Source organism: Hoplias malabaricus, chromosome 12 (assembly GCF_029633855.1).
Source record: "Hoplias malabaricus isolate fHopMal1 chromosome 12, fHopMal1.hap1, whole genome shotgun sequence".
Lineage (NCBI taxonomy): Eukaryota > Metazoa > Chordata > Actinopteri > Characiformes > Erythrinidae > Hoplias > Hoplias malabaricus.
The window spans coordinates 20941679-20969531 of NC_089811.1; the positions used below are offsets into that span (position 1 = coordinate 20941679).

The 27853-nt window shown below is 39.5% G+C and overlaps 1 protein-coding gene across 4 annotated transcripts in view; it reads left to right on the forward strand.

Annotated features, from left to right (window-relative positions):
- caska (calcium/calmodulin-dependent serine protein kinase a) overlaps positions 1-27853 on the forward strand; it is a 291466-nt gene that overhangs the window by 156081 nt on the left and 107532 nt on the right. For all 4 annotated transcript variants that reach the window (XM_066686055.1, XM_066686057.1, XM_066686056.1 and 1 more), the window contains exon 3: positions 25016-25121. In XM_066686055.1, coding sequence (XP_066542152.1) covers positions 25016-25121 — 106 coding nt within the window. The remainder of the gene's footprint in view (positions 1-25015; positions 25122-27853) is intronic.

Genomic DNA, 27853 nt, shown 5'->3' on the forward strand with positions numbered 1-27853 from the left:
AAATGGTCAACAGCTAACGTTGTAACATGTAACGATTTACCAGAAAAAATAAAGCTTTCCCCACAGTAAGAGGAAACAAATACCTACTAGTAGCCTGAATTTCTGAAGACATGTAGGATAATAATAATACGTTCAATTTATATAGTGCCGTTCACAAACCCAAGGACATAACCCCAAAAAATTAAATAAAAAATGGTGAATTCAAAGAAATTTTTAAGTAAAGATATGAAGGATTACAAGGACATACAATTACTAAGAGAATTCCAAAGTTTGGGGGCAGCATCAATAAAAGATCTGCCGCCCAATGTAGAACGTCTAGTTGAAGGGACAGTTAGAAGACAGGAGTTAGAGGATCTGAGGAGGTGCGAGGGTAGATACAGAGAAATGAGATCTGAAAGATAAACAGGAGCCAGACCATGAAGAGCCTTGAAGGTTTACCCTAGCCTCAATGGGAAGCCAATGGAGTTGCCAAAGAACAGGAATGAGATGAGCCGTGCGTTTTATGGAAGTCAGAACTCTGGTAAAGTGAGTTACAGTAATCAATACAGGAAAATACGAAAGAGTTTATCAATACTGACGCCTCACTGTCACTGAGCATAGGGCGTAAACGTGCAATGTTATGTAGATGATAAAATGCAGATTTGGTGACTGACTTGACATGAGACTCAAAGGTAAGTGCAGAGTCGAGGAGAAACCCAAGGTTTTTCACAACAGGAGCTGGCTTGATCGCTAAACCATCAATGTCAACAGGAAAGTACGGTAGAAAGAAAAGAAAGAGAAAATTTTGTTCCGACAAGCAAAACTCAAGCAGAATTCATATTGATAAGAGATTGACTTGTGTGATCAGAGTAGCAATATTGTGGCTATAACAAAAGAGTGGTGCATGCATTTGCTCTTAATGAAAGATTGTAACATAAAATAATTGAATATAGTATTATTGTTGTTGTTTTCTTTTAAATAACAAGAAACACAACCACATCACTGAGAAATCACTGTCATTAAGAGGAGATTTTACAGCTGAAATAGTGACTAAGCTGTGGACTGTGGAAGCTATGAATAATGTGAATTGAAGAAGAAGAAACACTTTTATTGATCCTTTTAGGGAAATTGCTTCTCTGCTTCTCTGGATTCTCTGACGCATCCGTGGTAGTGAACACACAAATACACTCTAGTGAGCAATTCTTCACAAACACTAGGGGCAGTGAACACACACACAACCAGCGCCAGGGGAGCAGTTTGGGTGTTAGGTGCCTTGCTCAAGGGCACTTCAGCTGTAAATGAATTTTTCCTTTCCAGTCCCGGGAATTGAACTGGCAACCCTCCGGCCTGCAGCTCACTTCTGAATTGCAATAAGTGGTATCTGACAGGTTATGCAGTAGGTATGGTGATGAGAAACTGAAGAGTGAATATCACTGGCTCAAAAGTGTCTCCTCTCATGGTGAATTTTAATTTTATAATTCTCTACCAGTGACTTCTGTAATGCTGCTCGATATTCACACTTACTTTTTCCCATAAACCCATGCCCATTGAATGGATTATGCAATAGAGACACGACAATTGAAAATTTAGATTTTTTGCTGGAGCACCGAGCAGGCCAGAGTACAAGAGGCATTTTCACTTATAGACATTGACTAACAGAACTTTGTTGCAACAAGCATATTGAAGGGCTCGATCTTGCCACACAGTTGCAAAGAGGGATGCAGTTTGCAGCTTTTAGATTGTTTAAAGTCATGTTGTTTGTGCCTTTTCTTGAAATATTATTGTAAAGGGAAGTAGTCTGAAGCCATAGAGTGGTATTAATGCATTGGTCAAACCAAAATCCCCTACTTGCAGTGATAGTCAAGATATGCTAAAATACAGCTCAATTCGCTTAGTGCTACCTTAAATACCCTGGCTTTTGTTCATTGCTCGGTCAAACTCCAATAAAGTACATATAGCACGTGGGTCCCAATTTTTGTTTATCATAATATTTTTCTCTGGCTCGAGACTGTAATCAGATGACACCAGTATTGAAAATACTTTTGGAAAAGAGGATGATGCTGAGACTATATTTTTGCAATCTGAATTAACTCATTCCACCTTAAATGGCTCTGCTTAACAGAAGATGGTGTGGCCAAAAGCAAATGAACCACCACTGTTTTTTACCAAAACAGGTTCTGCAAAATTTGGCTTATTAACTGGCTTCACATTTTAATTTTTATTTCCACCTTAAATTAAAAAAGCCAGTCAAATCACTGTTACGTGTTGATTTTATTACGTGTTGATTTTATTCCCTTCCACCTTATGTATCATTTTAATAGGAAGACATTTGCTTCTTATTCACAGTTTACATATTCAAATATTTATTTCCACCTTAAATTGGTTCGTTTACAAGAATATTTTTGTCACCATTTTCCAGCTTTTTAATGAAATGTTCTCTTCCATTTTAAAAAGGTGACTATCCAAGGCTGAGATTCTGAAAAGATTCCTGAGATAATTTGTGTGTGATAAATACTATGACTGTCCAGCAAAACTAGGCTTGCCTGGTTGCCCTTCTTATTATATTATATGTAATATTAACTGAAAATGTTGGTTAAAGTATTATATCCTTCACACCAGAAGGTATGTTTGCTTGGTTTATAATGCTCCACATGTTTTCAGTGGGAGACAGGTGTGAACAGTACAAAGACCAACATAGCACTCGCATATTCTCTATTTATTGCTTCACATATATAGTTTATTAATGCCATTGGCAGCAATACACCCCTATGCCATGACAGACACTGGCTTTTGAATTTGAAGTCGATAGCAATGTATCAAGAGTTACAAAAGGATGTGTTTCAATCTCAGAGAGCAGGGACAGGAGGTTCAAATTATTTACCCTGTAAATGAGGGAAAAGACTAAGACAAAAGAATTTATGTCTTGTGTCTGCAGTCTCGTACACGCTAAAACAAAACAGGAATAAAATAACAGGATTACTGAAGTTTGTATATGGCCTTTGTATAACCCAGATTCTGTCACAAGAGCAAAGAAATGTTTTGGAGTCTAATGTGCTAACAGCATTCCATTACATTCAATGATGAAGACGCAAATATGGCTAACAGAAGATAACAGTCTTTTTCTTCTAATTTTACAATACAGTGAAATCCCCACACTCTTGCAAAATGCATGAAATAAATATATCCAGCTTCCCCATTTTTTTACATTAGTGCAGCGCTTTTGGCCCAAAAAGACTCCAACCCTTGGATTGTGGGCTCAGCTGGAGTTCTCACTTGTTAGTGGAGCTTTGGCCCTTCATAGGCTCAATTTAGCTAGACTTTACTCATCCAGTCTCTCTCTCTCGCCTCTCTCTCTCTCTCTCTCTCTCTCTCTCTCTCTTCTCTCTCTCTGTCTCTTTTCTCTCTCTCTCTCTCTCTCTCTCTCTCTCTCTCTCTCTCTCTCTCTCTCTCTCTCTCTCTCTCTCTCTATCTCACCCCTCCACTCCCCCAACTGAAAATCCTCCAGTGGTTCAGATGTTATCTGGAGAGGGTGTGAAGCAGCTGGGCTGTTGGCTGGGAGAGAGTGAGTGTCTGGCTGATGCTCCATAGGGAACACATCGAAGCCCCAGCAATTCATCAACAACATGGCTGGCATTAAATCACACAGAGCTCTGGCTCCAGCTCTGGAAGCTCTGATTGTTACAGGCTTGCCTTGTGCCAGTTCTCTTTGTGTGAACTACATTTCTGCAGAGATAGAGCTGTAAATGCATTGGCTGTGTGTGTATGTGCTTGTGTGTGTGTCACACTCAAGAGTGTATTTTTGTGTTTTTGCCACCCTCCCGTCCTCCTCGCTGTGATGTGTTAATGCATGTGTCAGAACCGTGTACAGTAACTCATTGTAGGAGCTGTTAGGCGCTCTGTGTGTGTGCTGGTGTCAAGAGTCGGTTAGCGTATATTGTGTTCGACTGCAGATCATCAGGTACAACAGCACTTCAAACAGCTGCTATAGATTTGAGCTCTCTCTAATTCACACAGATGTCAGCTCCACAGTGGTGAAACACTCTTCTGAAAAGGCAGATCTTTTCTCTGTTTACACATCTACAACTCTACCTTCCATATTAAATCACAGCAATTGCAGCCTCAATAAATAGATAAATAAATATATAAGGCCCAGTGAATGTGCCTATAAGCCTTTTCAGATGGGATTAAATTTACATGGGGTCCTGGGGTAATTTGTTCTTGTTAATGTCACGCCCTTGTCCTGTCTGTTTTCCCCAGCCATGTGCTCACTTAGCACATGGCTCTGTTTGTTATTGTCCATGTCTCCACCCATGTCCCACCTTTGTTCCTCTTCCTCGTCTGTGTCTCATTTGTAATCCCACCCCCTTGCTATCTGTTTCAGGTGTCCCTTGTTTGTGTGGTATATTTAAGTTCCTTTATGTGACTCCTTCTTTGTGGGACATTCCATGTTTTACTGTCTGTCTTGTCAGTTCTTTGATTCGGTTCACCTTCCTGTGTATCTGTCTGTTTCTCCCATGTGCTTTGTGTTTCCATTAGGTTTATCTGTTTTAGTTTTCTGTCTAGGTTTGTTTGTTTAGTTTTCCTTGTACAGGTATTTATTTAGCTCTCCTCGTCTAGGTCTCTGTTCATTTCTCTGTTTAGCTCTCTGTCCAGTTTTGTCTGTTTAGCTCTCAGTCTGTCTCTTAAGTATCTGTCACTCAGTCTCGGTCTGTTATATATCTGTTCCCCAGTCTAATTCACTCTGTCTCGGTCTTTCTTTGTTTTTGTTTTCTGTATAGTTATCTTAGTCTGTCTCTGTATTGTTGTCTTGTGTTGTAAATAAAATTAGTCACTGTGTTTCAGCAAGTGTGTCTGCCTCCGTCAGTCCCTGCGTACCTGACATAACAGGTGCTCCTATGTGTTTTATTTCTTGCCTGGATTGAAATCTCATGTATCTGTTTTTTTCTTTTATAATTTTTAGGTAAAAAACAGCTGAGAGCTGGCCACTGATGAACCTTTAGTCTGTACTTCTGTGTTTTTAATGAGGGTCCTGTATTACACTCACTCTCAGTTTCCCCTGATAAACTTCTCCAATCCCTGAATAATTATTTTAATTCAATTTAATTAAAATTCTTAGCATAATTTTCTTATCAGTAAGTAAAGGAAAACTAAATAATTATAATAAATTGAAGACATCAACTATGACAAAAGGTTTTTTTTTTTATTTTTGCACTTTTTGTCAATGCTTAAAATCTAAATAATAATGTTACAGTCCCGTTATTTCTATTTTCTTGATCTGTTTGCTGTAGTCATGGCGATGGTGCTCAAAGAAATGAATCTTTGGGAGTTGACTCCTCTTCAGTATCATAGTTTACTTTGACTTAACAGCATATACTGCTGCGTATTCTTTATGCCATGAAAAATGATTTCAGAGTGTGGTTCAGAGTCGTCTGTATTAAGCATCTGGAAACTGCTTGTATGACTGACTAATGACTCATAGAGTTGACACTCAATCTGTTTTCAAGTGCAAAAATATATTTTTCAAATATATGCACAGAAATGTGACATTCTTTCTATAATTGTGGATGTAAATGGTTAATGTGTATTTAAATGTAACATCAATTCTAAGCTCTGGTTTATGAAATTTAGTATGTAGTAATTCATCAGCAGCAGCAGCATCAACACCTTCTTTGCCAATTAATATATTTCAGGGTTGTGGTTAGTAATAAATAATAACTCTCAAAATACTTTTTTAAACTACATGACTAATATTGGGCATTTTAAAAAATGTAATCATATACTGACAGTGGACCAAAATGTCTTTAGATTGTGTCCACTAAAACTAGACTAAAGCTAACAATTGACTAAAAATGACTGTTAATTGACTAAAATGAGATGTTTAGACTATGGCTAAATCAAGGTCAGGTGCCATAATGAGCACTGATCAAAATCCTTAACGCCCTGAAGGGGGTGCCACTTCTTCAAACATTATTATTTTTTTATATTATTAATATAAACTAACATTATAACAAATTCTATTGATATAATAAGTAGTGACATTTTGTAGGTTACTATTGCAACTATTGCACACTCTTTAGACTGCAGGTGTGTGGTAGTGTTGTGTGTAGAGATATGTCAACTTATTCATATTCATAGATTTGTGAGTGCAAGGCAGTGCAGGCAAAGGTATAGAATTACCTCATTTAATACATGATATCAGTGTTAAGTTAGCTATCAAGCCACACTCTTTCTGATGAGACCAAGGTGACTGTCATTGCTTTGTGAACAGCTGTTAAATAGTGTAAAATCATTACTTAATAGTTTATATACACTTCTCTGTGGGGGTGAATAGAGTTCAGTGTTCAATGCATAGCTCTTAGTATTATATTCTGTTTGTTAATTATGTTTACTAAGTACAAAATATATAGCAAATATTGTTTATCTACTGCACAAAAACAGTTGCCAATATGGAAATTGTCTTTAGTTAACAAGAGTTAAAGGAACACTATGTAATATATTTATCGTAAAAATATAGCTACAAAAACTTCTCTGTTTCTCTGACTTGTAATAGGACAAAAGAGCTCCTATCAAAAACTGCACTTTGTACAGTAAAATGAAAAGGTGTGTGAACCTTTTGGAATTTCATGGATTTCTGCAAATTTGTTATAAAATGTGATCTGATCTTCATCCAAATCAAAATTATTGATAAATATAATGTGCCTAAAATAATAACCGAAAAAAAAAACATGATTATGCAGGTCTTTATTGAACACACTCATTCAACATTCAAAGTGGTAGTGGAAATAGTAGGTGAACCCTTGGAATTAATAGCTGGTTGACCCTCCACCATAATTTACAGTTGGGATGGTATTTTCATGGTGATGTGCAGTGGCTTTTTTTCCGCCACATGTAGCGCTGCGTGTTCTTTCCAAATAGTTCAATCTTAGATTTATCTTTCCATAAAATATTTTGCCAGTATCGTTGTGGAGTGTCTATGTGCTCTTTCAATGTTCTTTTTAGTAAGCAGCGGTTTCCTTTGTGGTGTCCTGCCATAGACACCCTGCTTGTTCAAGGTTTTGACTTACTGTAGACTGATGAGTTTCTTCTTTGAAATCACTTTGTAACCCTTTCCAGCTTTATGTAAATAAACAATTTTTGGTTGTATATTCTCTTAAAGCGGCGAGGCATGGCTCACATACACGTATCCTCTTTGTGTAGAGCAAGGTATTAAAATTTTAATTTTTTTTTTTCAGGCAAAGTAGCTCTAGTCCACAGCTCGAAACTCATTTTCTTATCAAGACTCCAGTTATGCTAACACCTGACTCCAATAAGCTTTTTTTTTTGAGGTCATTAACCCAAGGGTTCACATACTTTATCCACTAGCACTATGAGTTTTTTATGGTTGTTCTCATTGAAGACCTGAATGATCAGAATTTATTTTTGTTATTATTTTAGGCACATTATATTTGTCAATACTCTTGACTTGGGTGAGAATCAGATCATATTTTATGATAAATTTATGCAGAAAGCCATGAAATTCCTAAAGGTTCACATACTTTTTCTTACCACTATGTTTTGGAAGATGGTAGGATGCCAGCACCCTTCCCTCTCCCCGTCCAGTGATTCCCTCTCCCTTCCAGCAAAAAAACCCAGATCTTTAAGTGTAAATTTTAAAACTTTAAACTGTAAAACAAGGTTTGTCTCTGAAGGAGTACATTTGTATGTATTTATTAACTGTTCTGGTGTGTATTTGTAGTTAATGAAGGTCCTCTGTAATATCATGTGCCTAAAGAACCACAGTTCATTTAAACATGTAGGATTTATTTTGAGGAACGACACTGGACATTACTGGAGAATTCTGACCTGATGGCACAGTTCCAAGCACAGTGAAGCACAAAATTAACTACAGCAATGCTTTCTCTTTTTTTACTGGACTCCCCAAGGCCTTGATTACCCAGAAATTCTGGAGCTCTCAGCTTCTGGTGACTTTTTCTCTGTGAATCATTATATAAGAGGTTCCAGTTAGTACGGTTCTAAATAGGAAGCGGTCTCAAATGGATCAACACTGAGTTGTTAGTCTTGTTAATAGAGGTAGGGCTTGGAATGGCTGAGGACTGTCAGTACAGTGTGATTTCTGTGTCATGGTGAGAAGAGTCAGCTCAGCGTCACTGCAGTGGTCAGTGTGTGTTTGTAATCAGCCTCCAGAAGCTTTCTCACCAATGCAGACCACCGCTGAGCCCCCAGCTGTCCTCCACCTCTCTCACACTCGTCCTACCTCCCTTGCACCCACTGCTGTGTGTGTGTGTGCGCGAGCACGTGCGCACGGTCGTTTTTACTTTTACTTGTGGGATCACAAAACACATTTACATACACATTATGGGAAAATGTATGGACTCCTGCCCCAATGAAACTGCACTAACAACAGAGGGGGTTTTAATGTTCAGTTATTACAGGATAGTGTGTTGTGGTTTATATACTGTATATTAATCTGGGCTAAGTGGAAGGACCAAAATGCTGTTTTTAAAGTCTGAGTCAGTGCTGGGATGTAGAGAAAGCACTGATAACTATTTTTTGTCAGTGCAATTCTCTTCATGCTGCATCATCTGTCCTCTTGCCTGTAAAGAAACTGCTTCAAGAAATTGAGCTCCTGGAAAAACAAATAGCTGAGAATAACAATGTGGGGCTCCATAGAGTGTAGGCAGAAATTAGATAAAAGTTGGGATCCAGCCTAGAGTAACAGGTTAAAGGAACACTAGGTAATTTATTTATTAAATTTTTTTTCTTGCTCCTGGAGTAAAAGAAAATATGATAACATGAACTCACAGAAGAACTTCACTGCAGTAAAGCAACTGTCTGGTCATTACCCTCTGTCTCCAGCTGAATTTTATTAATGTGTTTGGACAACTATGGGAGAGGACTTTTATAATGTGGTACTGGAGTTTACAGTCTGATCTAACTAGTTGTTTTACAGCAAGTGCCACCTATTATCAAACAAAAACCTCCAAGTACCACCTATGAATACTATGAATGTACCAGGCAATATGGGAAAACAAACAGCGCGGTACTTGGAGCATGTGCTCCCAGCGGCTCCTAACCCTTGTATTAGTAGGAGAAGGAGGTATGGCGCTGTTAAACAGTGTTTAAGGACTCTAATGATGTGAAAATTGGCCACGCTGATGTACTTCAGTTAAGTGTACTCTACTTTTATGCCTCTAGATTTAATCCTTCTGGGCATAAGAGTATTTCTCTAGGTTGGTCTTGGTTTGTTTCTTGTTCATTTTGTTCTTTTTGTAATAGTCCTAATTGCTAATGTCTGTCTCTAGCCTTTGCATACATTCAGTAAGAAGCTGTAACTGGGCTTTATTAACATGGACTTCGCAAAATACTGGGAGATTGCGTTCTTTCCCTGGAAAAAAAGAAGCAGGGGAATGCTGCTCAGCCCTTCCCTTACAGGTGGAACTACTGTTTATTCGTAGTTGATTTTTTTTTTAAACACAAACAAATTTTATTAAAGCTTAATTATAAAAACTGTGAAACATTATGTAGTTTACACATGAACATTTTTCACTTTCAGATGTTTAGTTTCAATGACTTCTTTAATATAATTTAATTTAGTAGTAATTTAAAAGGTCATCTAGGACATTCTGATAAAAATAGGTTAAGAGGACATTCTAGCCAGAATTTTGTCGTCCATTCCACCTTCAATGGTGCAATGCTCTGTTGTACCTTAAATGGTGCCACGCTTCGTTCCAACTTAAATGCCACACTTTGTTCTACTTTAAATGGAGCCATTCCACCTTAAATTGTGCTATAAGTGCTTTTTTCTTTACCATAAATTGAGAATAAAATTGAGTTTCTTTCTACCTTAAACAGCGTTTGATATCATTCTGAAGCCAACACTCAAATTAAGTTCCACTTTAAATTGTTCAAGTACATTTTCCTTTGTGCATTAGGACCTGTTGGAAATGAACATGACTCTTAAACAGGGAGCTGAGTTTTGTCTCTATATCAAAAACAATAAAACTGAGGTTTATAAAGTTTTGATACTGATTACCTGTTAAGCAAATCCTAATACAATGATTACAGCCTTAACTTCATACAACTTCTACAGATATAAAGAAGGCAAACAGACAAAAAATCCTGAAGATTTTTGTATAAAATGTTTTTAAATGAGTAACAATTGCTGTTAATATTTAGCATATTCAGCATATTTTAAGAGTACCATGATAATTCTAATGTAATTCATATTGTGGACCACGATAATCTTGATCTTAAATTGTCATACCTTTTATTGTCTAGAGCAGGGGTGTCAAACTAGATCCACGGAGGGCCGTGTGGGTGCAGGTTTTCTTTCCAACCACGCAAAAGCCCCACACTACTGAAAGTCAAGATCTACTGATTAGATCCAATGATTAAAAACAGGTGGAATGAGGTGTGGTTTCTGCGTGGTTGGAAAGAAAACCTGCACCCACACGGCCCTCCATGGATCTAGTTTGACACCCCTGGTCTAGAGGGTTTGTTGTATAAGGGGTGTGTTTATCCAACTGTAATTGGCTATTACCACAGCTGTCGTACAGAGAGGAAATGCTGGTTGTGAATTACTTAGCTGGCTCCACGCTGTGGCACGGGTTGGTGGCTGATCAAAAAGGTACAGAAGAAATTGTTATCTGGAATGAGTACTCAAGACCAGGACTGTGCCATATCGTATCGTTCCCAATAATATCATCATAATTTTTAAAACAATAAAAGTCAGTATTGTGATGTTAGTGATATTCATAATGGCATTATGCAGTTACCCGTAATACGCCATACGTTCTTTACATGAGTCATTTAGCCACAGTGAAGTATGGTGAAAAGTGGCTCTGAGGTGGAGGAATTTGCTTCAAAAAAGTGGAGGTGGTTTGGTTATAAAATATCAGTTAGAAGTGAAAGAACACTTTAATATATATATATATATAATTTTGTTTAATGCAATATAACATTGGTTTTGTTACAATAGTCTGTTTTTGAAATTAATACAAGTACATTTATTAGTATCACCAAGAATATAATTATCGCCAAAATATGCTGAAATATCGTTTATGTTTAGACCCTACTCAAGACCTATGCCCATCCCTAATACCAAAAACCAGGGAACACACACCTGTCCAAAAGTTTCTAGCGTTTTCTGTCATTTGCAATGGAGCTTGAATAATGTTGATTGCACCTGTATGTGCAGTTGCTCCAGAGCTTCCCATTCTGTCATGGGTGTTATGCGTGCACATGCCTACCATTTATTCACTGATTCTACAGGGTTTCTATAAACATTTGGACATAGAGTGTACAGCCTAGATCAGTGTGTCCCTCCATGTTCATGCTGAATTTATGAAGACAGTTTCGGCCCAGACTATTATTTGAAAAAGGAACAACACTGGACAGCCAATAATAAAATGTCAGTTCATAATAAAACACACAGTAACACAGTAACTGTACAATACCTGCCCCCAGGACCTGTCCCCTCACTGGAGACATTCCCCCTCTGTAAGAGTCTGAACCCTGTCCACCTTTAGGGCTTTCCTCATATTTCATGTCGTGCAGTGACTACTGGCCAGGTATTATACGTTCACTGTGAGAGAGGCATGATCACAATAAAGAATTAGAGACACACACTGAAATACCACACTGGAGTTGATGGATAGAGCCGGAATCAAAGTGAACAAATCATAGGCAAGAGAGTCATTTTCAATCTCATAAGAGAGTAGACACTTGGTGAGATAGATTAAGAAAGAACTTTAAATTATGATTCCATACTGTGTGTGTGTCTGTGTGTCAGGTGTTTACTCTGTTCATTAGTGCACCATCAAATGTGTGGATGCCCTGCCTCAGGAGCATAGCTAGCCCCATTCTGTCTACCAGCCCTTTGCTAATACATTTATTACACATACACAGTTCTCTTACCTCTGACCAGGTCTACATTTCACACTGTTTCTACATTCCACTAGGTAGTCCCTCGATCCCAGATGTAGGCTTTTATTGAGAACATCTGCTGCAGTAATAGCTTCTACTCCAGTAAGAAGGCTTTAAACTAGATGTTGGGATATTTCTGTGAGGATTTGATGGAGTTCAGCCATTTCTTAGGAGTCAGCAATGCTGAGAATTGTTCATTCTGAATCATAAACATCAGCTCAATCCACAGCAGGGAGGTGTTATCCACATTTTTCATCTCAAAATATTAACACGGTACATGGTCTTACCATTGGGCGTGGGTGCAGTGTCGGGCTGTGACACCGTCATATCAGTGAGTACAAAGTCGAGTGAAAGGATTTTGGTGCTGTGCAGTTCAGCTCAGCACAGTCTGACAGTGCACAAAGACACTGTTGACATAAAATAAAAAAGATTTCTGAGAAAGCGAGTTTCAGCAATAGAACATTTTAAAATAAGCAAAAAAAACAAAATAAAAAGAAAAGATGTTCTACACTGTTTAGGAGAGATGAAGTGTGCAAAAAACGGACAACATTCTGTTATTGTAGAACTACAAAGTGCTGTATGATGTGGAGCTGATAAAATGGACAGAGAATATAGATATGTTCCTAATTCATTGGTCATTTGGTGTATATTTTATATTTTGATTTATATTTGATTTATTGTATAATTGTAATAGTTGGAATCATAAATGCCTTTTATATTTGTAATTCTTATTCTGAATTAGTGGCGTTTGAATAAATAAACTTGCCTTAAGCTCATGTACAGCTGCTCTAGGCTAGCCTGCTGAAACCATGTTATGTGTTCAGTACCCCATTTTGTGTCTCTCACTCCACCTTCAGGGAGTAATGTACTTTTTGCATGGTTCTGATTTTGTGTGTGTGTGTGTGCGCTCCACCAGCCCTTTTGATTACCTGTGTCAGGCTGAGTGATGCTCTCTGTATTCTCGCGCACGCCCCTGTGTCTCATGCCTGCAGTATTGCAGAAGGAATGATTAAAAGTTAATGGAGTTAAGAGGGAAATGCTCTATGTATCCCTGCTGCGGGACATGTTTAGATCTAACCACAGCCCCATAGGCCATAGAACTGCACTGATTCATTTCCACATATTCCCTGACAGCGTTAAGCTCTGTGTATGAAGAATAAAGTGAGCAATGGCATCAAACTGTGCCTCTAAGCTTGCAACGGAGGAGCTTGAAGTAGTGTAATTTTTAACACACTTTCAAAAGAATAAATAGATTTATTGAATGACTTCATTCAACTGTGGTGTGCCCTGGGAGCATCAAGGGTGGAGCGATGTTCTGTAACATTGAGATGAGGGTGGTGTCTCAGGGCATTGAGAAGGTTGTGATACTCTGTGGCTGGGGGGTGGCAGTGGAGTGGTGCTCTGGGGACAATTGAGCAAGGTGTGGTACACTGTGAACCGTGTTGTACTCTTGGGCCAGTAAGAGAAGAGTTGGCATATAGGGGCAGTGAGAGTAAGCCCTGATGGACAGTAGGAGTGTGTTGGTTTTCTGGGGCAGTGAGAGCGGTTTGGTGGTTTGAGGACAGTAGAAGGACAGCAGTGTGTGTGTTATCTGTCATGAGGATAAGAGCGATTGTTAAAGTACTGGACGTGTGCCTTTGCTTCAGTCTTTCTTTCCCCTGCTGCTGCCACACAACCTGTTTATCACTCTGAAAAATGACTGCGGCTCATTCAGCACTAGCTAAAACTCCTGGCTCAGGCTCTGCTGTCTCACCAAGAGAGGTGTGTGTGTGTGTGAAGACATTGTTGTTGGCAGATGTTTTTTGTAGACAGGCTGATCCCAGTAGGAATGTCCCGCTCAATGCCCCTGAAGAGGTTTCTGAGGAAAGATGGGCAGCATCCAAAGTGTGTGAAGAGCTGTCCGAGTGTGTGTGCCAGCAGAGTACAGCTCCATTCAAGATTATCTCACATATTCCCAGCTCCCCTGTGCTTTTAATAGATGTGCAGATGCCAGTGTGTCCAGTATGGTAACACTTCCTATAAATCATGTATACTTAATGCATTATAAATGCATTTACAATGCGTTATATGGCATACATAATACTTTATAATGACTGCAAGTCTGTATAATTACTTAAAAACACATAACTACATTCGTAACAGTTTATAAAGATTGGTGTTATAATACAATATAATACCTATTCATAAGAATATTGTACATACAGGTCCTAGCCTCCCCCTCTTTGTTGTGTTGGGGTTTGTGTCATTGGTGTGTTTTATGAAGGTGGAGTGTGGGTGTGTGTGCATGTGCCTGGCATGTGATGATGGCATGGGCAGAGCAGTATCCATTTTCTGTGAGTCTACCACTCATCATCATAAACCAAGCACAAGACTGCCTTTTCCCCTTATTCCCTATTCCCTTAGAAGGGCAAAAAATGCCATTTACTGACAGAATGTCCTGTCTCAGCCCCTGTCTCTTGTCCCTGTGTATGTTGCTGCGTGGCAAAGCCTTATCTACCAGTCTCCCAGATGGTGCATAACCTTGTTCTTATAAATGGATATTATAGTGCAGCCGGCTTTTACATTTTCACACACTCATATGTTATAAAGTGTTGTGAATGTAGCTATATCTATTTATAAGTAATTATACAGACATATAGCAGTCATTGGAAGGTATTATGTATACATTCATTATATGTAACCACTTATCCAGTTCAGGGTGGCGGTGGGTCCAGAGCCTACCTGGAATCATTGGACACAAGGCAGGAACACACCCTGGAGGTGGCGCCAGTCCTTCACTGGGACACTTTTGAGTCAACAATCCACCTTCCAACGTGTGTTTTTGGACTGTGGGAGGAAACCGGAGCACCCGAAGGAAATCTATGCAGACACAGGGAGAACACAACACACTCCTCACAGACAGTCACCCGGAGGAAACCCACGCAGACACAGGGAGAACACACCACACTCCTCACAGACAGTCACCCGGAGGAAACCTACGCAGACACAGGGAGAACACACCACACTCCTCACAGACAGTCACCCGGAGGAAACCCACACAGACACAGAGAGAACTCACCACACTCCTCACAGACAGTCACCCGGAACTCGGAACGCACAACCTACAGGTCCCGGGAGCTGTGTGACTACGACACTAACTGCTGCGCCACCGTACCGCCATACTTGGTTAACACTATACCAAAAAATAACAATCTTGGAAGCATACTTTCAGCTTCTCATGTCTAGAAATGTTTGGCTCTGTCCCAAATAACTGCACTGACCCTCCAGCTGTGACGTCAAGTGCAAGTCTCTGTCGCCTTCAATCCAGAAAAACTACAGACTTGAGTGTCAGTGTTGCGGTGCACTTTAAAGGAGCTGACCTCAGTAATCACTAAAATTAGTAAACATCAGAAGTGTTTCTCAGGGCTGACAGACTGCTCCAGTCCCTGACTGCTGCAGCTCACACTGGAGTTGCGGTTAACAGTGTGTTACATACCAGGGTAGCTACAGCATTCCACAAACACACTACTATCCCAAAGCCTCCACAGCTTCCACACTGCATTAACACTTCTCCACACCCTGCCTGAGAGACTCCCATAGTCTGAACAGAAGATAGCAGTGAGTCTGTCTGCCAGAGTTTTACACACACTTATTATCTGCCATCAACGCCATGCTGTTTTTCCTGATGTGACACACTCCAAATCAGATGTCTGCTGAAGTAGAGAAGTGCTCTTCTCCAGAGCAAATGTAATGAGCAGCTGCACGAAACTATGGTCACAATTCTCTGTGAAAAGCAATGACTAGAAGACAGTAAAGAACAGTGGAACAACATCCAACATCAGCTTCTGACCTTCTGGCCATCAAATTCTCATAGAAATGTTCTATGTGTATGTTTTGGCATCAGTGTTAAAATCTCTTAAGGGTTTGTTACATACAAATCTCTCTCTCTCTCTCTCTCTCTCTCTCTCTCTCTCTCTCTCTCTCTCTCTCTCTCTCAGTTCTGTTTGCATACAGTCTGTACACATACTGCAGCCCCAGTATTGAGAAAATTAATATTAATATGTGTCATCGTATCAAAACAGCCCTGGGGTCCTCACTGTTTATGTCCAGGGAATGAGAGGTTGCCATAGTGATAGGATTGTGGCCCTATGGCCAGTGGGCATGCCATAGGGCAGAAGAGTGGCCCGCATTGCTACCAGCTCAACCACCTCACACAGCTCCAGTGCACTTGTATCAAACCACACCATTTTAAAGAAGCCCTTAAAATGCAACTCCCACCACTGTAACATTTAAATCTTGGCCCAACCTAAAGGGCAGGTGAACTTTAAATAAAGGAGAGAGGATGTGGAGAGGACATTTATCATTGGCCTCGTGTCTCTTTTTATGGCTTATCAATACCCTGTGAGTCAGCAGACCACTCAGATTGATGCTCACTCGATTCTCTTTTATAACTCGGGACTTTTCAGGGCTGGCTGAAGGAGAGATTGTGGAGATAGCAGGTGCTGAGACTCTCTGAACCTTTTCTACTTCACCCTATTTAGCTCTCCTATCGGATATAGAATATATCAGTCCAAACCAAGGCAGTGCTCATAAAATTGATCCAGTGGTTGGAGCTTTTGAACTGTGATGCACTGTATACCCAGCAGAAGTAATGCTGTTATTCTAAGATTCCAAATGTGTTGAATGAAGCTCCATCCTTCCCGAAAACACAGTTCCGCTGCTCAAAAGTCCAGTGCTGAGGGGCTGTATTCCCTTCTAGCTACTGATGCACGATATATCCTCGACCGATATATTATTTGCCAATATATGGATGTTTTTTAGTTGTTGTTATCAGTCTGATATTGAAATTTTAGCCGATATTACAACTGATAACTTGGCGCCATGTTGTGCTTGGGTATATGTACTGACGCCTGTAACTGCAGGCGGTGTGGATGTTTTTTACTGTTTCTACAGAGAACATATTAAAGCTGTAATTTGCTGCGAAGGATTTTGGTTTCATTGCCGGTTTGAGGGTAAAAGCTAATATGTAGTGTCTGAAGTGACTTACAGATAGCGAGGTAAACAATGCACATGCACACACAGAGCAGGTTAAACGACAGAAAAATACCTTTCATGATCACAGTGCAGGAGCCCTTCTTATATAAAACACATAAACTGATATCAAGTCATTCAGAATTTATTATGGATACATGATAAACAGTCTGCAAAAAACAATGGGGCTGCACTAATTAGTGCCCCTCTAGAAACCATTCATGTGGAACCATCAGTAAATTTGATAATGTATAATTGAACTACACCTAATAAACATTCATTCATTATCTAGTTCAGAGTGGCGGTGGGTCCAGAGCCTACCCGGAATCACTAGGCACAAGGCGGGAATACACCCTAGAGGGGCGCCAGTCCTTCACAAGGTGACAACACACACACACACACACACATTCACTCACACACTCACTCCTATGGACACTTTTGAGTTGCCAATCCGGAAACCGGAGCACCCGGAAGAAACCCACACAGACACAGGGAGAACACACCGCAGTCCTCACAGACAGTCACTCGGAGGAAACCCACGCAGACACAGGGAGAACACACCACACTCCTCACAGACAGTCACTCGGAGGAAACCCACACAGACACAGGGAGATCACACCACACTCCTCACAGACAGTCACCCGGAGGAAACCCACACAGACACAGGGAGAACACACCACACTCCACACAGACAGTCACCCGGAGGAAACCCACACAGACACAGGGAGAACACACCAAACTTCTCACAGACAGTCACCTGGATCAGAGATCCCTGCAGCTGCATGACAGCGACACTACATGTTGCACGACTGTGCAACCTCACCTAATAAACATAAAGACAACATTAAAAAGTACAGAAATTTACAATTACTGAAGAAAGGGACTATGCTATGACAAGAGTTATAAAAAACAAATTGCTTTGTTTAAATCCAAAGTGAATTTGCAAAGACAAAATGATCAGTTATTAATATCAGTATCGGACCAAAAAAATCGGTGCATCCCTACTTCTAGCCAACACTTGACATTTATTGTCTGCAGCTGTGTGAATCCATACATTGTTGAGGCACTTAAAGTAGTGCTCTGTGAAACCTCCTCAGTCCCACTCATGTTCACATCAGGTGAATTGCCACAAGAAAAGGCAGTGGAATCAATAAGTGCCATGTTCTAATGCTTTTATGGATCTTATGTTGCTGTTCACTGGGACAAGACACTTTGATCATCAGATGTTAAATCCTCAGGTCACAGATTTGAAACGAATTATAAAAAGCCATTAGTTCAAGGCAGTGAACTGCTCGAACAGCTCCTTCACTGCCACTCTTTATTTCCCTAACTGTTCACCACTGCAGGGTCAGAAATAATCAAGGGCAAAGGCTACAAAACAAGCAACATTTATGTACGTTCAAACACTGAGTCATGTACAAAAGTATTACTCCTGTTTTCATTTTTACTGAGTACAAGTTGAATTCCTGTAAGGGTGCAGAAGAAGCAGGTGCTGCTTTGGTCCCAGACCATGTTACGGCTAATTAGTGTTCTCCACATTGTCTATAAGTTTAGCACGTTTCACATATTGGAACTATTCAGCATTAACTAAAAATATTCTGTAACATTTGCACAGGCCACATTTATTTATTCCTTCATTTTAGATTTTGTTTCTTTCCTCCTAAAACATCAATGTGTGGTGGATGACTAGGGGTATTAGGATGATTAAGATATGCCAGTCTCTGTGGAGTGTGTGTACTCCTTTCACCTAGATAATCAACAAACCATCCGTTGACCAATGGTAATCAAACGTTTTGAAGGCAGCTGTAAGTAGTGAGTTAAATGATGTCATCGCTGTCCATACACCAGCTGAGAACTCCACACTGTACTAATAAGAGTCTCCTTGGTGGGGACAGTGGACTCTACTGGACATAAATCTCTTCTGATGAGTCCAGCCATTGGCTCATAAGCCTCAGGATTCCATCTATTCATAGTCTCATTACCAAAGCATCAAAGCAAACCAATTAGGGCACACTTTATATAATATGTAAATGAGGCCATGTGAGCTGGCATTTGATATCATGCAGTATTCATCAACAGCGCTCAATTCTCCACTTGTTTCCACCTTGTAGGAAAGTTTCATAAATGAGACAATGAATAGTTTGGACATTGTTCATTGTTAATTGACTGATTGTTTTACATGTTTTTTTTCTATACACCCAGTGCTTTACATATTCCAGGAAGTCATCTCAGCACCCACCAGTGTGCAGTTTATACCTGAATGATGCAACAGCAGCCAATCTGTAGACCCACCATACATCAGCTGTTTAGCAGAGAGGAGACAGAATGAGACAGAATGCCTGAGCCAGTTTATCTGGCGATCCGGATAGGTATGACTAGGAGACCAGAAGTGATCACAGTGGTAGATTCAGGAGAACATCAGGGGAACACAACAGCTCATTTTTTATGACCTCAGAGAGTCAGGATTTTAGCTTCTCTTAGGTCTGGACAGTAATTAAATATCAATGTTCAGTGAAACCTTGACTTACACGTGTATAGACTTATGAATTTTCCGAGATACGAGCTGTCGCTCTTTTGACGTTTTGCTTTATTTTTTTATTTTTTTTTCAGTGAGCCGAGATCTGAATTACGAGCGAGCAAGCTTATGCCACCTACCACTAAGTGGCCCAATGAGCGCTCAGTTCACTTGGTTATCATATCACTGGTTTTTGTAGCATTGTAGCATTAAGTGTGTAGCGAATAGGTTAATCTAAACGATAGAGCCCAAAAAAGAAAAGCTCCCCAACCTCCCTCTTTGTCTGATCTTCAAGGTAAACACTCTCAATAGGACCAGTTAATTTATTTACATTCTCTTTTATCATGTAGTGTTTATATACATTATTTGTTATTTATAAAGTAATTTTTTTCATATTTAAAAACATAAATAAATAAATAAACAAATTTAAAAATTGGTGTGGTTTTTGGGGGGCTGGAACAGATTAATAGCATTTCAATTAATTTTAATGGGGAAATGTAATTTGATATACGAGCAAATTGAGTTACAAACTCTGTCACAGAATTAATCACATTCCTAAGTCAAAGTATTACTGTATATCGCAATATAAAATGTTTCAATAACAATGACATCATTTTGATACTCAATATTTCAATATATATTATTTACAGCATCTTTCACTGACTGACATTCATTACAGGGCACTGCCCAGTTCACTGCCCTCAATTTTAAAGGTAGTTTAAAAATGTTAATATTGACAAAGCCAAGAAGTTGGTGTTTGAATGTGATATCATGTTGCTATCAGTTCTAGGCAGATTTTAATGTGAATTTTGTCTTGTTCATATGGATATTGTAATTGTATTAAATATTGACCGTAATTAAGAAATATGTTGTGATATAAAGTTAGGCCATATTGTCCAGCTCTAGTTTCACTGGGTTTGGAGGTTCTGAAGTTCAGGTGCTGCCCCTCCTCTGTGGAAATATTTGATTTCCGACAATGCAAGCATTTTCAAACCCAGATGGTTCTTTTGAGAATTAAAGTCACTGTGTGGATGGCTGTGTTCATTGTTAAGTGACTAATGACATAAATGTGCTAAATTATTTCAGACGTTCGGCTCTAGTGTTGCAGCATCTCTGTCTCTTTGTGTTTGCTGTTCATACATCGCACAGAAACAGTTTCTGGACGCTTGAGATTGAAGGCATTAATAGGAAATTACATCTTCTGGAATGTAATGAAGGCTTTACAATAGATGCTGAAAAAGCGCAGTGAGAATTTAAAGGCATTCAGCCATGAGAGCATTAGTGTGGTCAGAGGCACTAAGGAATGGGAGGAGCAGTGTAATGGCTGAGTATCAGGAGGATGGTGAGGGGAGGTGGGGTAGGGTGTGACGTGTGGCCAGTAAGGCATTGACTGCTTGTTTATTGCTCCAGTAATATGTAGATGTAGATTGCCTGTCTGTTTAGTTTGGTTGTGCTTTACATAACGACACAGTTTTTCAGCTTGTGGCAGTGAGCTCTGCTCCACAGCTCCACCTAGTGTTCAATAACATTAACAAAGGGTTCACTGAGTCTGAACCTGCAGAGGTGTGTGAAATTTGAGGTATATGTGGGATTTGAGAGAGAGAGAAAGAAAGACAGAGTGAAATGAGATGGAAAGAAACTAGAGGCATAGGGAGTAGAGAGGAAGTGTGGGAGAGAATAAGAGGGATGCGGAGGGAACAAGGTGGAGTGAGAACTATATGGAGTAAGAGATGAGCTATGTGTGAGAGAAGGAGAGAAAGTAGGAGGGTAGAAAACAAGATGGGGTGAGAAGGAAGAGAGGGAGAGCAGTAGAAAAGTCGATCCAGTGTGTGAGGACTGTGCAGTGGAAGTGGATTGTGACAGAGGTAATCTTGTCTACGTGTTCACTATTCATTTCATGCGATGCAGGGCCTAACCAGATTCTGCATTTTGTTCTCTCACACTGATTTGAACGGTTTGCAGCAGCACATCTGCTCCGGTAATGAGTTGTGTCTGAGGCAGTTTTGTGGCGTTTAGAGACGGCTGTGGAGACTGAATGCAGAAGCTGGTAATTATATATCAGAGTCTCACAGCAAGAATCAGCACCATACAGTCACTGTCTGGGAGATGTGTGTCTGTGTGTGTGTGGGTGCTTGTGTAAACATGCTACATGTAATTTATCTTGACTGATAAAAGATGGGGCAGTCTTATAAACAAAGCTTCCTGGATAGTTTAGTTGACCTAGATTCTGTAACTCTTTAGTATTATTTATTATTCCATTTTTAATTATTCCTGTGTTCCCTTTCTTCTGTGGCCCTGGCTATGCTTAAAGCTGAAGGTTATTGATTGTCTGATTGATTGATTGATTAAATTCCATTTTGTCGCTGTCCATATAAAAACATATATTTCCCAAAATAGTAACTTTACAGGGGCAGGAACAAACATTCTTAGAAACTCCTAAAGAAAGTTAGTGTATATTCCAAGTAATTTTGGAGCATTTCTATTGGTCCATTTATCATGACATTTTACTACAACGTGAAGGACAGCTGCTGTGTTCAAATGTAATAAACTTAAAATGAATATATATTAACATTATCTATGTTTTTTTTATTCTGTTATGTCCCCACTGTGTGTTTACGTACTGTCCCTTTTAAACCACACTACCACGCTGTAGTCACATGATTCTGCCCCTATTTGCCACATGGAAGTAACATGGAGGAGAACCTAAACACTGAGGCCGACCGAGCGTCTTGAGCAGCTCATACCAAAGAAAAGCATAGTGTCTGTGGTTTTGACATGTTGTGTTTTGACTTTAAATAAGACGAAATAAGACGACCTTGATCAAAAAGAAGTCAACCAAAGCACAATAACATACCAAATAGTGCTCAAAAAACAAGAGCTCCTAGTGAGCTTGAAAGTGTTCTCATCTACAAAAGGATGTCACTGCAGTAAAAGTTTGGGAACCACTGATTAACAAATTCAGAAATTAAGACTCACCTCATCTGTGACTGTTTTTAAATCATATTCTCATCACCTATAGCTTTTAGCAGAGTGGTGGATTGATGGTTCAATGTCTGTGCTAATGTCCATTTGGGTTTGTGTAAGTGGTGATGAAAGGGTTTCTGTTCTATTTTTTTATTGATTGTAAAGTTTGTAATATTTGGTTTTAAATGTGCTATACAAAGTAAGTTTACTTTCTTTCTTACTTCCTTACATTGAAACGATTGGGAGTACTGCTGCAAGAGCTATTTTTTTCCCCTCATGGCTGCATCTGTTGTTAATTTCTTTGTTTTTTGCAGTTGGTTAAAGACTTTAGGGTTTGAAAAGTAAACCCCTGCTGTGTTCTTGTAATTTCTGTAATTTCTCAAAAAAAAAAAAAAAAATTTCAAGGCACTATAAAATAGCACAGACTTCAGTGATGGAACGGCTGGGAAAGGCCGCCTCTCTCTGCTGTGAGCCATGACTACAGTCTGAATGAAGGTCTGTCTCCAGAAGCACAGTTGGTGACCAGTGCTTCAGACCAGACAAAGCACATTAGTTTCCCCATATATAATATACATATATTGGTTATAGAACAGGATAGGGTTCATTGATGTGGAGCATTCATTTTTCTGTGGTTCTTTAAATTTAGTGCATGTGTTTTCCCTGGCTCTGAAGTGTCTCCTCTCTTACCTCAGCAGCTCATCTGTCACTCTACCACACCTCCACCACTTCTCCAGTTCATTCGTCAGTCACCTACACACACACACACACACACACACACCTTTGCCTCCTGGGAGGAAACAGTGTGTTTCAGTTGGATACATAAGACACAGGGTTCAAAAGAGTTTGTGGAAATGTGCCATGATAATTTCTCTCCTCTTAACAGCTGATAAGCTCCACTGATCACACTGATTTGTGTGGTGGATCATTATTAGCGCTGATGTGATGGTGGCGTGTGAGTGTGTGTTGCGCTGTTAGAAGAAGATCAGACACAGCATTGCTGTTTTTTTTTAAAGCCCTCAGTGTCACTGCTGAACTGGGAATAGTCCACCGACAAAAAATATCTAGCCCACAGCATCCTGTGTCCACTGATGAAGGACAAACTGTCGCTGACTGTACATCTACAAGGTGGACCAGTGAGGTAGATGTGTCTAATGTCGCTTTTCCACCACATAGACCGGCTCTAATAGACTCGAATCTACACGGCTCGTCACGCTTGAAGCTTGTCGCTTTTCCACTGGCAGGGCTCCCCCGCGACATGGATCCTGTGACGTTGCATAACCCCGTCTCTAACAGGAATTGCTGGCTTTTCAAAAACCACAACAATGGCAGTGTTAAAGTTAGGCGGTGTTTACTCATCATGTGTTCACCTGTTGTTTTAGTTTTTTGGGCTGAACACGGCTCCGCGCCCCAGTTCTCACAGATCAGTTTTACTTGTTGCGCGTTCGGCTGGAAAATTTCGTCGGCCACCGACCCAAGGAGCATATAACCCGCTTCACAATACCTCAAGGTAAAGTTACGAGCTGCCGTTATGAGTCCAATAAAAATAAATGTGAAATCTGCTGTCATTTAGGAGGTTTTACAAGTAGCGAGTTTGTGGATTTGAATGAGCTCTGCATTTCATGGTGATTGACATGTCTCTGACCAGTCAGCGCTCTGTGGGGTTTACACATCACCTTTTAGTACCTACTCTGCAAGGTTGGGACCCCGAGGGAGCTGGGACTGAAAACCTACCCGGATCCAGGTACCAGATTTTGCCAGTGGAAAAGTGCCATAACAGATTGGTACAGTGAGTGGACGCAGTGTTTAAAAACTCCAGCAACACTGCTGTGACTGATCCACTTGTACCAGCACAACACACACTAACACACCACCACCACATCAGTGTTGCTGCAGTGCTGCTCTGTAGTGTAGTTCTATTTAGCTACTGTGGGTTCTGTTATCCCAGCCATAACATGGGATTCAATGTTAAAAGCATTCATCATGTTTCATGAAAAATACGAGAAGGAGAAAAAAAATTATTAAAGGAGAGGAGTCCTCAGTCCAGCATCTGGTCCATAGTTTTGTATTGTTTTTTATGTTTCCCTGATTGTAATAAAAGATCATCTAAGGCTTACAGTAGATGCCAGTGGGCCTCTTCTTTTATAATGTGTTTTTATTTACTTACATTTTTTAATATGTTTATATTTATTTTAATTATGAGTGGTCATTGTCCAAAAGTGGTGGCACCTTTTGGTAACACTCTGGTGCTAGCCTCAGGGGTACATTTTCAGTACCTTTAGTTAGGGAACTTAACTGTATCTTGTTCTATATTGTTTGTAAATTTTAAGTTGATTTCACACCCCTCATTTCATCTCCAGGATATCCTTTTATTTTATGCAGGTCTATAATGAAATCTTACAAATATTCAGCTCTCCTTCTGATAAAGAGCTACCATCTCCAGGTAGAAACCAGGCACTGCAGAGATTAAGTTACTGTGTTTACAGAGATTTGTTATAAATGGGCATCTGTCAATTTTGAAGATTTCAACTTGATCTGACATTTAATTTGTTTGAGTGAAGAGTTCAGAGAAAGATGTTAAACATGGCATTCTCTCTTTCTCCCCCCACCCCCCTCTTTCCACAGATCTGAAGAGAGAGGCCAGTATATGTCACATGCTGAAGTATCCATATATTGTGGAGTTATTGGAGACCTACAGTTCGGATGGCATGCTTTACATGGTCTTTGAGTTGTAAGTGACCTTTTTTTCTTCAGCATGCTCAGTTATTGCTATTGAGCTGTCCCAGGCTCTCGTTGCTCTGGGGATGTGTTAATCTAATCTAAATCTAATCCAAATCACAGTTTCATCAGTGGCTTCCTTTAGGCGAGTCTCTACTGACCCGTGTGCACTTCATTTGCTCCCTCAGTTTCAGCAGTAAAAAACCCGCGTGTTAATGGAGAATAGAGTGGAGTGTTCTTTTATTACGATTAGTTTGCTTTATATATATATTCTAAAAAAGATTCCACACTGTTCCACATTAGCACAGGAGATTTTACCTGCTGCACCTGAGGGCGTACTATCCTCTGTGTTATGGGGAAAAGAGAATCTTTTTTTCTTTGAATATTTTGGGTTACACAAATCTGTGGCTGGTGGACAATGGAGATGTGGAGGAGATGGCTTTGATATTTGAGGGCTCCAGTGGACAGCCCGATTAGTCTACCTTCAGCAGGGCCACTGGCAAGCCAGGGTTTGTCTTTATGCAATTTGGTGTTCAGTTGAGCAAGTTCTAATAATTGATGTGACTTTTTTTTTTTTTAATGGGATTCCTCTCCCCTGCAGAAATCAACACAAGGCCACATTTCCAGTCATGTTCATTAAACTAGACTGGTCTTTTATGCTGTTTGCATTTTTAATGCTTAATCACCTACTGTAACATCCCTGCACCTAATGTACTTCGGTACTGTATTGTGTCTCGGTGCATATAAAGTAGAGCTGGGCAATTGAAAATTTATTGAAATCGACATTCAGAACTTCTAATCGACATAATCTTGTCTGTATCGATAATTTTTATTCTGTTGTATCCCCAGTGTGTGTTCATGTACTGTCCCTTTAAAACCACACTACAAAGCTGTAGTCATGTGATTTTGCCCCTATCTGCCACATGGAAGCAACTTAAATGGCAAGGCCGACCAAGCGACTCGAGCAGTTCATACCAAAGAAAAACTCTGTCTGTGGTTTGGACGTGCTGTGTTTTGACTTCAATTAAGGCGACATTGAACAAAAAGAAGTACAGTGTAAACACTGAGAAAATAAAAAGTTTCAGCAACCAAAGCACAATCACACAGCAAATATAAACAGTGCTCAGAAAAGAAGAGAGGAATAAGCTCCCAGTAACATTTGAAAAAATATCCCATATTTAATACTGAAGTATATTTACAGTACAAGTCTTGTCACTGAACGATGAGGGTCAAAAATGCAGAAACAAAATAATCGTTCATTAATCGTAATCATAGTAAAATGTACATTTAATCGTGATATAGATTTACGCTCATATCGCCCACCACTAATATACAGCATTCAGGGATCTGAGAACTGTGGACCACAGTAGAAAATATGCTTTCATTTTACATCTATATGATGACAATTATGTTATTATTATTTACAAATTATAATACCAACCTGACTGGCCGAATTTGTTTGTTTGTTTGTTTATATTTATATGCATTTATTTATTTACTTATTTATTTATATATTTTATTTGTTTGTTTTTTGTTTTATTAATTCATTAAAGTTAAGTCATATGCAAAAGTTTGGGAACTGACATATGTTTCTCAAACACTGCACTCTTACAGTATCAGTTGAATGGATTTGTGTTATGTGTGCCATAATCTTAGCACAGGAAAGATTTTAATTGTTTAATTTTTCCATCAATACATTAAAAAGAGCTCTGTAAAGGATGTATCACTTTCAAGGTGACTAATGTGCCATCAGAGCTTCAGCTCCGGTGGAAGAGAGAAGCCTCGTGACAGATCAGACCATATTGGTGTAAAGGCCTTAACACTCAATGCGAATACAGAGCTTGTAAAGTGTGGAGTCCTGAAACTCTTTAAAGGTACAACCCAAATTAGAGAAAAAAAGTAGGGACAATATGGAGAATGCAGATTAAGGAAAGAAAGCAAATAATTTTATTTACCTCATGTATTTTATTGCTATTTTCTAAATAAACAGTTCAGTGTTTATTCTTGCAGCATAGTTCAAATATATTTAGGCACGAAAATTGTTTGCAGCTTTGTGATATCGTACTTGCTTTTCATAGCTACCAAAAAATGCAAAAAAAACATTAGTTCCATTTTTTCATCTGAAAATATGCATTCATTGCTACAATTTGTGATTTTAAAATGCAGGTCAGGACTGCAGGCAGGGCAGTTCAGTACCATTACTCTCCACTTCCACAGGCATGCCCTTGTAATATGTGCAGAGCATGGTTTTACATTGTCCCTGGAAGGCAGCATATGTTTTGCCAAAACTCCATTCACTGCTGTAGATGCCTCAGTGCACAAGACGTCAACAGCACCTTTGGACTCTGTTGACATAATGCTTCATTTTGACTCAGTAAAGATTTAATAGGCATTTGTGGAAATGTGAAAAATTACATTTGGAGTTGTAAAAAAAAAAAGACATATCATAAGTATTTCCACAGAGCGTCTTATAGTAAATGTTTGATAAACTCACTTGAATTTTTACATAAACTCATGTGGTACTCCAACTCTGCTTTGTTTGTCAAAATATGTTTGCTGATGTTTTTTTCAGCCCTTGTTTATTTGCTGTGCAGACGCTGAGCAAAAGACCTCATTCTGAAGATTCCCTTGACTAAATTTAGCCCACTTAGCATGCTGTTAGCACACTGCGGTTTGAAATACACCCGCATGAAAGTTACATGAAGCAGGCGGCTGATACTGACTTTCAGTAATGAAGCTTCAGTA